This window comes from Nycticebus coucang, chromosome 22 (genome assembly GCF_027406575.1).
Source record: "Nycticebus coucang isolate mNycCou1 chromosome 22, mNycCou1.pri, whole genome shotgun sequence".
Taxonomy (NCBI): Eukaryota; Metazoa; Chordata; class Mammalia; order Primates; family Lorisidae; genus Nycticebus; species Nycticebus coucang.
The window spans coordinates 19,980,855-19,991,906 of NC_069801.1; the positions used below are offsets into that span (position 1 = coordinate 19,980,855).

At 48.9% G+C, this 11,052-nt stretch overlaps 1 protein-coding gene across 4 annotated transcripts in view; it reads right to left on the reverse strand.

Moving 5' to 3' along the window:
- PAFAH2 (platelet activating factor acetylhydrolase 2) overlaps positions 1 to 1,564 on the reverse strand; it is a 41,112-nt gene extending 39,548 nt beyond the window's left edge. The window contains exon 1 of one of the 4 annotated variants that reach the window (XM_053576784.1): positions 1,452 to 1,564. Coding sequence is in view for 2 of the 4 variants with exons in the window: in XM_053576782.1 (XP_053432757.1) it covers positions 871 to 902 (32 nt within the window). In the remaining 2 variants the exon portion in view is untranslated. Of the gene's footprint in view, positions 1 to 870; positions 1,022 to 1,230; positions 1,248 to 1,451 lie in introns of those variants that run through there. The other 3 variants (XM_053576786.1, XM_053576782.1, XM_053576783.1) reach the window with 3 other exon arrangements.
- Positions 1,565 to 11,052: the final 9,488 nt, after the last annotated feature.

Below are 11,052 nucleotides of genomic sequence, written 5' to 3' on the forward strand. Positions count from 1 at the left end.
TAGCTGTGTGACTTGGGCAAGTTCCTTAAACTCTAAACCTCTGATAATTTATCCACGATAGAAATAACCACTCACGAGGTTGCTGATGCAGATTAGATAACGTATGCAAAGCACTGGAAGCACAGAAGGCAGCTATAACTATTATTTTAACTAACTACATGACCTCTCTGAATCTAAGTTCCTTATATGTAAAATGGAGACACTTCATAAGTGAGATTTAAATAAAATTGATATTGCCTGGGGCCTGGTACATGTTAAGTGCTCATAAAATGTATGCAACTAATTAACAGCGCTAAGTCTGTCTTTCATCATACCCAGCCAAGCTTTCATTTTTCCCATATTAAGTAAGCCCTTTGGCAAAAGGGATTCTTTCCTTCCAGCCTTGTCAGGCCTGAGACACCCCTACCAAAGCCAGAGTCTACACAACAGGCCCAGAAGAGTCCAGAGGGAATGGATGGGGTTTACACTGCAGCTGTCCTCTCCTGCTGGAGTTCTGTTTCTAGTGAGCAGCGGACTGCCCCTCTGCCAGCTGTATGGGCCTCTCTTTGCTGGATATTTTAGGACAGAGTCCAAGATAAGCACTACTTGGTGCTTTCAGACAAAGCTCTCTGGAGACTAAGAGCTCACTGGTCTGACCTTTGTTCTCCGGAGGAAGTGAGGAAATATCACCAAGCTCTTAAGAGAACGAAGACACCAAGCACTCAAGGGATAGGTTTGAGCAACAAGGTAGCAGAACTAAAAAAGAGCCCAGATAAATGTTCCAGAGTATTAATAATTGTAATAAAAATAAACTCTGTCGCTTGTAGAGGCTTTACAGTTTACAAAGCACCTTCATACATACTAGCTCATTAGTCCTGCACACAGCCTCACCCTAAGACTGACAGAGCAAGTGTCATCTCCATTGTAGAGACGAGAGTGAGTCCCAGAGTTGCATGATTTGCCAAGGTCACGGACAGTCAGAGGCAGAGCTGGTCTGCCGACTTCAAGTCCTCGGCTCTTCTGTGGATCGGGAAGAGGGAACGGGGAGCCTTCCTTCACCGGCGTGTAAAACAAGAAAATGAGAGTAAGCACAGACGGTACGAGGAACACAGTAAGGAAGCCCAGGTTTCAGGGAGGTGAGGCTGCAGGGTCAGGGTGGGGCAGAGAGATCAGGGTAAAGCTGAGGAGTCCACGTGGGGCTGCGGGCTTGGGATGGAGTTGCGGGGTCTGAGTCCTGAGACAAGAACTCACCGGCGGGGCGGGGGTTTCGGAGAGCGAACGCGCGAGGCGATAGCGGGAGGGTCAAAGGTGTGAGTGGATATGGGAGGTGTCTCCATAGGAAACAGAAAAGGACGGAGATTAATGTGCAGGTTCTGCGATTGAGAGACGAAGAGGCCCCAGAGTGAGCCGAAATGTGAAAAAGTCTGCAGACAGCTCCGTTGAGGACAGGAGCGTTCTCCGAGCAAACTTACCCGGTCAAGTGGCTCTCTCAGAATCAACCCCAGACGTTTAACTAGACGGAAAGGAGAAAACTGCCCAGGAACCCTTAGCCCCTTGGTAGTTGTAGTTTCCAGGACTCAACGTGAGTACTTTTAAGCATTTCTCGAGTTTCTGTCCCAAACCACAACTCCCAGGGGCACAGTGCGAGACTACATTACAACTCTAGGACTACAATTCCCGGAGTTCTGTGCGCCCCCATAACGTAGGGGAGCGAAACCGCCCAAGGCGCGGGAATACGGTGCGATTCCTCCCCCTGGTGGCCTGAAGCGGAACCGCCACGATTGCGGGTCTGGAGCGGAGGGTTACCGTTTAGTCTCGTTTGTAATCCTCCGCGGAGGATACAAATAGTTCTCGGGCGTACCTAGAAATAGCAATGGTATCATTTATTCTGAGGGAGATGGAGAGGAGGTTGAATCTTGTTTTGTTTGAATCTTGTTTTGTTTTCCCCCACACTTCGCTTCCTGTGAAACTATTGACACTGACCGTTCATAGTAAGGGCCCATTTCCTACCAGCTCGCACGTGTTGACACCTGTAATTTTCCATTGTCCTTTTCAAAAGACTCAGCCGAGAACTAGGAGGAACCCGAGAGGTCAGCTGACCCGCATCCCCTGCCACTCCCACTACCCCCACCATGCTGCTTATCCTGGTTCTTAGCAACAATGACGAACAAGGTACCCGCCCTAACCTCAAAAGGATTCACAGTTTAGCAGAGAATTCAGACGACTGAATAATTGCAACACACTGATAACGTGATCGTGCATGGGAGACACAGCAAGCATTGGAGCCTTGCAAAGGGACATCTGTCCAGGCTTGGGGGTAAGGGGGCAACGTCAGCAAGGTTTCTTAGAGGAAGAATGTTGAAACTGAGACCGGAAAGAACAATTTAGGAGTACGGAGAGTAAGAATTAATGAACCCTTGGGCGGCGCCTGTGGCTCAGTGAGTAGGGCACCGGCCCCATATGCCGAGGGTGGCGGGTTCAAACCCAGCCCCGGCCAAACTGCAACAAAAAATAGCCGGGCGTTGTGGCGGGCGCCTGTAGTCCCAGCTGCTTGGGAGGCTGAGGCAAGAGAATCGCTTAAGCCCAAGAGTTAGAGGTTGCTGTGAGCCTTGTGACGCCACGGCACTCTACCGGAGGGCGGCACAGTGAGACTCTGTCTCTACAAAAAAAAAAAAAAAAAAAGAATTAATGAACCCACAAGGGAGGGTTTCTCTGTTGCTTGCTGCATAGAAAGCCAATTACTGAGACAATAAGGATTGTCAAGGAAGAAAGATTTAATGTGCAGGAAGTCAACCAGGAGGTGAGAGGACTACCTCAAATCCACCTGCCTCTGCGAATGTCGGGGGTTTCTTTAGAGGTGAAATGAACAATGCCTGCTTACATGTGTGGGGTGGAGTGCAAGACACGCAAGCACGGTGAGGAATCGTACTGGCACATACATTGCATGAGCAAAAAATGGTGGATAAGCCCCACCCAGGGCGGAGATTTTAGTAGTATAATAAGCTAGGAGTTAATACTGGTCACTCTTCCCTCTTGTGCACATACAGGTTATGGGGAGTAGGTTGCTCAGCCAGTCCTTGGGCAAGACTGACTGGTAGTGGAATTCCACTCATCTTTACTCTCTGGACAATCAGGTAGTGTAAAGCCCTGTGATTATCTCATTAACTGCAAGGAGGGCCCACTGTTCCTGAAAAACAGCTCAAAAGGGAGGGGATCCATGAAACAGAAAAGTACAAAGTTCTGGTCAGCAAATCCTACTGGCCTGAGAACTTGAAATATACGAGAACTGCAAAAAGGCATTTTTGTTCTGGGAGTCCTTTACAGAATGTTTTTGACACAGTGTGGTAAGTTCAGTGCTGGCTAGAGCGGAGTGCCGGGGACAGAATGGAGGGAGAGATACCTGGAGAGGTAGGCAAGGCTACAACCTCATGAGTCCTGTAAACTTCCATAAGAAACTTGGGGGCGGCGCCTATGGCTCAGTGAGCAGGGTGCCGGCCCCATATACCGAGGGTGGCGGGTTCAAACCCAGCCCCGGCCAAACTGCAACAAAAAAATAGCCGGGCGTTGTGGCGGGCGCCTGTAGTCCCAGCTACTCGGGAGGCTGAGTCAAGAGAATCGCCTAAGCCCAGGAGTTGGAGGTTGCTGTGAGCTGTGTGATGCCACAGCACTCTACCGAGGGCAATAAAGTGAAACTCTGTCTCTACAAAAAAAAAAAAAAAAAAAAAAATAAGAAACTTGGATCAGGGTGGCGCCTGTGGCTCAAGGAGTAGGGCGCCGGTCCCATATGCCAGAGGTGGCGGGTTCAAACCCAGCCCCGGCCAAAAAAAATCACACACACACACACAAAAATAATAAAACCACCCCCCTTAAAAAAAAATAAATAAGGGTGGCGCCTGTGGCTCAGTGAGCAGGGCGCCAGCCCCATATACCTAGGGTGGAGGGTTCAAACCCAGCCCCTGCCAAACTGCAACAAAAAAATAGCCGGGCGTTGTAGTGGGCACCTGTAGTCCCAGCTACTCAGGAGGCTGAGGTGGGAGAATCGCCTAAGCCCAGGAGTTGGAGGTTGCTGTGAGCCGTGTGACACCACAGCACTCTACCGAGGGCAATAAAGTGGAACTCTGTCTCTACAAAAAAAAAAAAATAATAAATAAATAAATAAACTTGGATCATGGGGCGGCGCCTGTGGCTCAGTCAGTGGGGCGCCGGCCCCATATACCGAGGGTGACGGGTTCAGACCCGGCCCCGGCTGAACCGCAACCAAAAAAAAAAAAATAGCCGGGCGTTGTGGCGGTCGCCTGTAGTCCCAGCTACTCGGGAGGCTGAGGCAAGAGAATCACTTAAGCCCAGGAGTTGGAGGTTGCTGTGAGCTGTGTGATGCCACAGCACTCTACCGAGGGCCATAAAGTGAGACTCTGTCTCTACAAAAAAAAAAAAAACAAACAAACTTGGATCATTCAGGCAGCTCAAAACTTTCAATGGCTCTCTACTGACTACTGAAGGAGGTCTTAACTTCTTAGACTGACATTCAAGGTCCTCCCAACCAGCCCCTTCCCCCAGCGGAGTGTGGAATTCCCCTCCTCTATCCTCCCCTGTGCCCAGCTCCCTGTACCTCCTCACCATTCTCAGAAGGCATTGGGTCTCATTGTTTCCTCCACTAGGGAACCGCTGAGTCCTCTGCCATGCCTGGTGGGCTGTCTAATCCTATTTTTAAAACATGCAGCTTCCCTGATGCCTCTGGTCTTAAAGGAGTTTGTACATGCCTGTCATTTGGAGGCTTTACTCCCACCGCCATGTGACATTTACTAAGTTGTAGGTCTCAATTCTCCAACAATTCCTGAGATCCTGGAGATGCTGAGTCCTACAGCTGCTCTCTTCACCCACCCACCTCACATCTCCCCAAATCACCAGTGTCCAGAGACCCTGCTTCCTTAGAATCACCTCTCCTCCAGACACACTGACACCACCTCGTCCTTCCAGGAGTCAAGATAAAGTCATCAGGAGACGGTGATGACAGCACTGCAATGTGGTAATTAAGCCCCAGATCTAATTAAAGCTGTGGTTGGTGGCAGTGACCACAGAACATAAAAGGCTTAGTGCAGATCAGAGAGTAGCTCCCTTTGGCTAATTAATTGCTGCTGTGCAGCTGGCCAGAACACTCATGCCAAATCAGAGTTCCTGGTCACGAGAGGAACAGCTAGAGATTATTTCTTCCAGTCTCAAGCTGCTATTGAGTGCGTGGTGTCATAGCTCACAGCAACCTCCAACTCCAGCTTAAGCGATCCTCTTGCCTCAGTTTTTCCCTTTTTTTTTGTTTTTTTTTTTGAGACAGAGCATCACTATGTTGCCCTCAGTAGAGTGCTGTGGTGTCACAGCTCATAGCAACCTCCAACTCTTGGGGCTTAAACGATTCTCTTGTCTCAGCCTCCCAAGTAGCTGGAACTACAGGTGTCCGCCACAACACCCAGCTATTTTTTTGTTGCAGTTGTCATTGTTGTTTAGCTGGCTCGGGCCAGATTCGAACCCGCCAGCCTGAGTGTATGTGGCTGGCACCCTACCCATTGAGCTATGGGTGCCGCCATCAGTTTTTCTTTTATTTTTTGAGACAGAGCTTCAAGCTGTCACCCTGCGTAGAGTGCTGTGGCATCACAGCTCACAGCAACCTTCAACTCCTGGGTTTAAGTGATTCTCTTGCCTCAGCCTCCCAAGTAGCTGGGACTACAGGTGCCTGCCACAACACCCAGCTATTTTTTGGTTGTAGTTGTCATTGCTGTTTGGCGGACCCAGGCTGGATTTGAACCCACCAGCTCTGGTGTATGTGGCTGCTGCCTTAGCCGCTTGAGCTACAGGCCCTGAGCCAGTTTTTCTATTTTTAGTAGAGATGGGGTCTTGCTTTTGCTCGGGCTAGTCTCCAATTTGTGAGCTCAAGCCTCAGCCTCCCAGAGTGTTAGGATTACAGGCGTGAGCCAGCGCGCCCAGCCTAGAACATTTCTATTACCCCAAAGGTTGCCTTCTCAGTATGTAACCAACCATCCTCTATCCTCCATAAGGAACCACTATTTTTCCTGCTCTCATTGTTAGCTAGTTTTAGAGAGCAACAGCAAACATACTATTGACAGTGATAGTTTATGCCTGATGATCCATCAATGGACAATATTAATACTTGCGTCAATGCCATTCCAGTCAAAGACTGCCAGAAACACACCTGTAGTTAAAGTTGTGTTATTCATTGCAGTAAGGGAGAGTGCATGTAATAGGGAAATGGGGGGGGGGGGGAGCAATCTCAGTAAGAGGTTGTAAGAAAGAAAGAACTACTGACAGAATTTAGATTTTGTTAGATAATGAAAGAAGCAGGGCTTGGCTTTGGATTGGATGCTGTCAAGATCAGGGATAATTCTGTGACTAGGTGTGTGAATAAAGTTTATCTAGGACTAGACTAAGGCTAAAGCTGTCATAGGTAAGAAACAACAGCCTCTCATATTAGCAAGGATGGGGGGTGGTTGGTCTTTTTCTTGGCTTGGACAAAGTCCTTTTTGGGGGGTCTGTGTTCAGACATTATTATTATTTTTTTTTTTGTAGAGACAGAGTTTCACTTTATTGCCCTCGGTAGAGTGCCGTGGCGTCACATGTCTCACAGCAACCTCCAACTCCTGGGCTTAGGCGATTCTCCTGCCTCAGCCTCCGGAGTAGCTGGGAGTATAGGCGCCCGCCACAACGCCCGGCTATTTTTTTTGTTGTTGCAGTTTGGCCGGGGCTGGGTTTGAACCCGCCACCCTCGGTATATGGGGCCGGCGCCCTACTCACTGAGCCACAGGCGCCGCCCAACATTATTATAGTGGTCTTATATGTGTTTTGATCCTCACGGTCATAGAGTGGCCTTGTCTGTGGTTGATATTCTTTGAAATTTTTTATGTTCAACAGGAGAAGGCCAAGGCCCAGCTGTTAAGTGTCAGGCAGGCCCTTAGAGGTCAAGAGCTGCCTTTCTCTTTTTTATAAACCAATATATGGTGATGTCTCTTCTGGCTGCAGACTGAGTATAAAGAGATGACTTGTCAGCCGGGCGTTGAGGCAGGCGCCTGTAATCCCAGCTGCTCTGGAGGCTGAGGCAGGAGAATCGCGGAAGCCCAAGAGCTAGAGGTTGCTGTGAGTCCTGTGACATCATGGCACTTACTGAAGGCGGTAAAGTGAGACTCTATCTCTACAAAAAAAAAAAAGAAAAAGAAATGACTTGTCTTTGTGTTCTCAGGGACCTCATGTTAGTGGGGAAAGTGGATAAGAAAAACAAATATGTGGCTCGGTGCCTGTAGCTGAAGTAGCTAGGGTGCCAGCCACATACACTGGAGCTGGCAGGTTCGAATCCAGCCCGGGCCCACCAAACAACAATGAGAACTAAAACCAAAAAATAGCTGGGCGTTGTGGCGGGCGCCTGTAGTCCCAGTTACTCGGCCTAATTTGGGGCTGAGGCAAGAGAATCACTTAAGCCCTAGAATTGGAGGTTGCTGTAAGCTAGACGCCAAGGCACTCTACCCGGGGCAACAGCTTGAGACTCTGTCTCAAAAAAAAAAACAAAAAAAACCCCCACAAATAAACACCACTGCAAAGTACTATGCTTAAGAGAGTTAAGGGTCTGATCTCAGGAGACAGGTTACTAAGTTTATTTATTTGTTGTTGTTATTATTATTATTATTATTTATTTTTGAGACAGAGCCTCAAGCAGTTGCCCTGGGTAGAGTACTGTGGCATCACAACTCACAGCAACCTCCAACTCCTGGGCTCAAGCCATTCTCCTGCCTCAGCCTCCTGAGTAGCTGGGACTACAGCCACCTGCCACAACGCCTGGCTATCTTTTTTTTTTTTGGTTGCAGCCATCATTGTTGTTTGGCGGGCCCAGGTTGGATTCGAACATGCCAGCTCAGGTGTATGTGACTGTCGCCTTAGCCGCTCAGCTATAGGCACCAAGCCCAAAAAACATATTTTTAATAATAAATAACAAACAAAGTGTATGCTACAAGGTCAAAAGCAGGAAATAGCTTTGTCTATTATTGTTACTATAATAATTCTTCCATTCAGAAATATTTATTAAGAACTTAGTACATCAGAGGCCCTATGCTCAATGCTGCATATAAAGCAATAAATAAGAGATAAACCAGGCTGGGCATGGTGGCGCACGTCTGTAATCCTAACACTCTGGGAGGCAAAGGTCAGTGGATTGCTTGATCTCAGGAGTTTGAGACCAGCCTGAGCAAGAGCAAGAGCCCATCTCTACTAAAAAAAAGGAAAAAAAAAAATTGCCAGGCGTTGTGGCAGGTGCCTGTAGTCCCAGCTACTCAGGAAGCTGAGGTGAGAGAATCACTTGAACCCAAGAGTTTGAGGTTACTGTGAGCTGTGACATCATAGCACTCTACCCAAGGCGACAGAATGAGACTCTGAAAAAAAAAAAAAAAAGAAAGAAAGAGATAAACCCTCTGCCCACATGGTACTTTCATTCTAGCAGGAAGAGGCGGATAAAAAAACCAAACACAACCAAGATAATCACTGTGTTAAATGCTCTACAGGAAATAGGCTGCTTTAATGGAGAATGAAGGGAGAAAGCTGCTGAGGATTTGGCATCTGAGCTGACCCCAGCCACACCCACTGTTTATTGATCTGCTGTGTGCCAGCCCGGGGGCTAGGTACTCTCCCATACTCTACCTCTTTTAATCCTTCGGTGAAGTATGTCATATTCTTTCCATTTTTCAGACAAGAAAATAGAGGTTCAAAGAGGTAGCAGCAGACACTGTTGATACTGACTCACTCCCTCATCCCTTCTCTGTGTCCCCTTGCCAGGGTTGTGGCTTCAGCATGCCCAGAGCCCCTCCACTCAAGGTCTTGATTCTCTCAGCTTCCTTGCCTGAGGGCTTTCTTCGGTATCTATGAACCAGGAAAGAGGGGAGAGTATGTTATCAGGGAGTTGGTACCTAGACACCCGGCCTCTGTCTCTCAGAGAAACTGACCCTAGTTGCTCCTGGCGGCAACCCACACCTTCATACTCGTCATTACCTTTTCTTTCCTCCTTGTTTTACTTCCTCCAGACCCTATTTCTGCTTCTTGAAATCACCTCCCAAAGATAGCACCCACCTCTCAGGGTCTGCTGTTGGGGGAACTCAAGCTCAGGTAACTTAAATGACTTGTCCAAGGCCACGCAATCCCTGGCAGAACTAGAATGTGAGCCCAGACCCACATGGATCGCATGCCACAATCCAAACTGCTGCGCCACGTGACCAGGAGCCTCCTCCATTAGCCTGGCTCAAGGCCCTTCACATCCTGACCCCAGCTGACTTTTTTTTTTTTTTGTCTTATCTCCTATCTTCTCGTTCTTGGCTACCCCTTGTTCCAGGCACTGCAAATCGTTCTAAACATAACATTTGCCAGCGCTGCTATGTCCTGTCACCCCTGTATGCCTTTGTAAGTGCTGTCTTCTCTGCCAAGATGTGTTAAAGTTATGTGGTCCATCCAGTGTCCACTTCACCCTCAAAGGCCTGGAAGGAACCAGAAAGTACAAGGGTTAATGCCCTTACCAGCTTCCCTCTTCCAGGTGGGGGTGGGCCGGATGCCCCTCAGCCTGGCCTCCTTACTCTGGGCTCCACCTGGTAAACTCCAAATGCCAGTGTCTCAACCCCAGAAGGAAAGATGTTTGAGCCAAGAGCTTGGACACCAGACCTCATTCAGTAGGCACAATGACTCTGAAAGGTCAGTGGCACCATCCCCAATTTGCAAGTGGAGAAATTGAAGTAACAGAGACCAGATGACTTACCCTAGGGCTGAATAGGACTAGGACTGCAATACTTATCTCCCTGTTCTGCTCCCACCCCTTGATGTCTGGCTGGAGAGACCGGACAGGAACTGGGGTCCCTGAGGCTGCTCCCATGTTCCCCGTCTGTCAAGTCTAACTCTGGGGGGGTGGGGAACATCCCTCAAGGCAGTTGCCAGAGCCCGGAGGAAGGAGGCCAGCCTGAGGGGCATCCTGCCCACCCCTACCTGGAACAGGAACGCTGGTAAGGGCATTAATCTTTCTACCTTCTGATTCCTCCCAGACCTTTGAGGGTTTACTTGGCCCCAGCAACATCTTGCTTCCCAGAATCTCTCATCAAAAAGGATTCTCAGAGGCTGGGCCAGTTCAGGGATGCCCAGAGGCCAAGGCAGACCTGAATTTCTTCTTTTAATATTCTCTTTCTGGCTCCCAGCCTTGTTATTATCAAGCCTATCAAATGCTAGCAAAGGCTTGCAGCCTGCAGGACACACACAGGCTGGCCCACAGCAGCTTTAGAGAAATGGGAGGGAGGTGGGGTGGGGTAGAGGTGTAAACTTTACCAATAATATTGTATTAATCCCTGCTTAGCCCCAGGGAGGGTAGGGGAGGTGAGAACCAGGCTGGCTTCAGGATTTACATGGAGGTGGGGCTGACAGAACCTGATGAACATCCAAGAAGGACTCTGTCTGGATCACGAGAGGCAACTTGAGGCCCATCTTGTTTTTATTTCTGGGATTGGCATCTGTGCTTCCTCCCTCGGTTCTGGATGGTTCTGTTTCACTTTTCTGATGTTGATGGCTTATTAAAGGGATTCTAGAAAATGATACCTCCAGGATTAAAGACAAACATACAGTAGCCAACATAATAATGCCAGGCACATGGGAGGTACTGAACAAATCAACTGTGTTTTCTTCCGAAAGGGAAAATAGAAGGACCAGCAGATCTGATGTCAGACAGATCATGGTCTGGGTCCTGGCTCTGCCCACCCTCTACCCCCAGCTGGGTGACCCCAGACAGGTGATTTCACCTCTCTGCATCTCCCTCCCCTAATCTGGAAGCAGAGATAAGAGGGTCTACCTAGCTGTTCTGGTGGTTGTGAAAATTAAATGAGGGCAAGTGTGTAAGGGTCTCAGCCCTTGCAGGGGCTCCACCAATTATAGCAGTAATTATCACATTGAAGGAGTGTCAACCTGGGAGCAGGATCCCAGGTGGGGCCAAGGCTCCTCCTGGAGCCCCCCTTACTCCTGATTCCCTCCACCCCGATCTCTGCCCCAGCTCCCACCCCT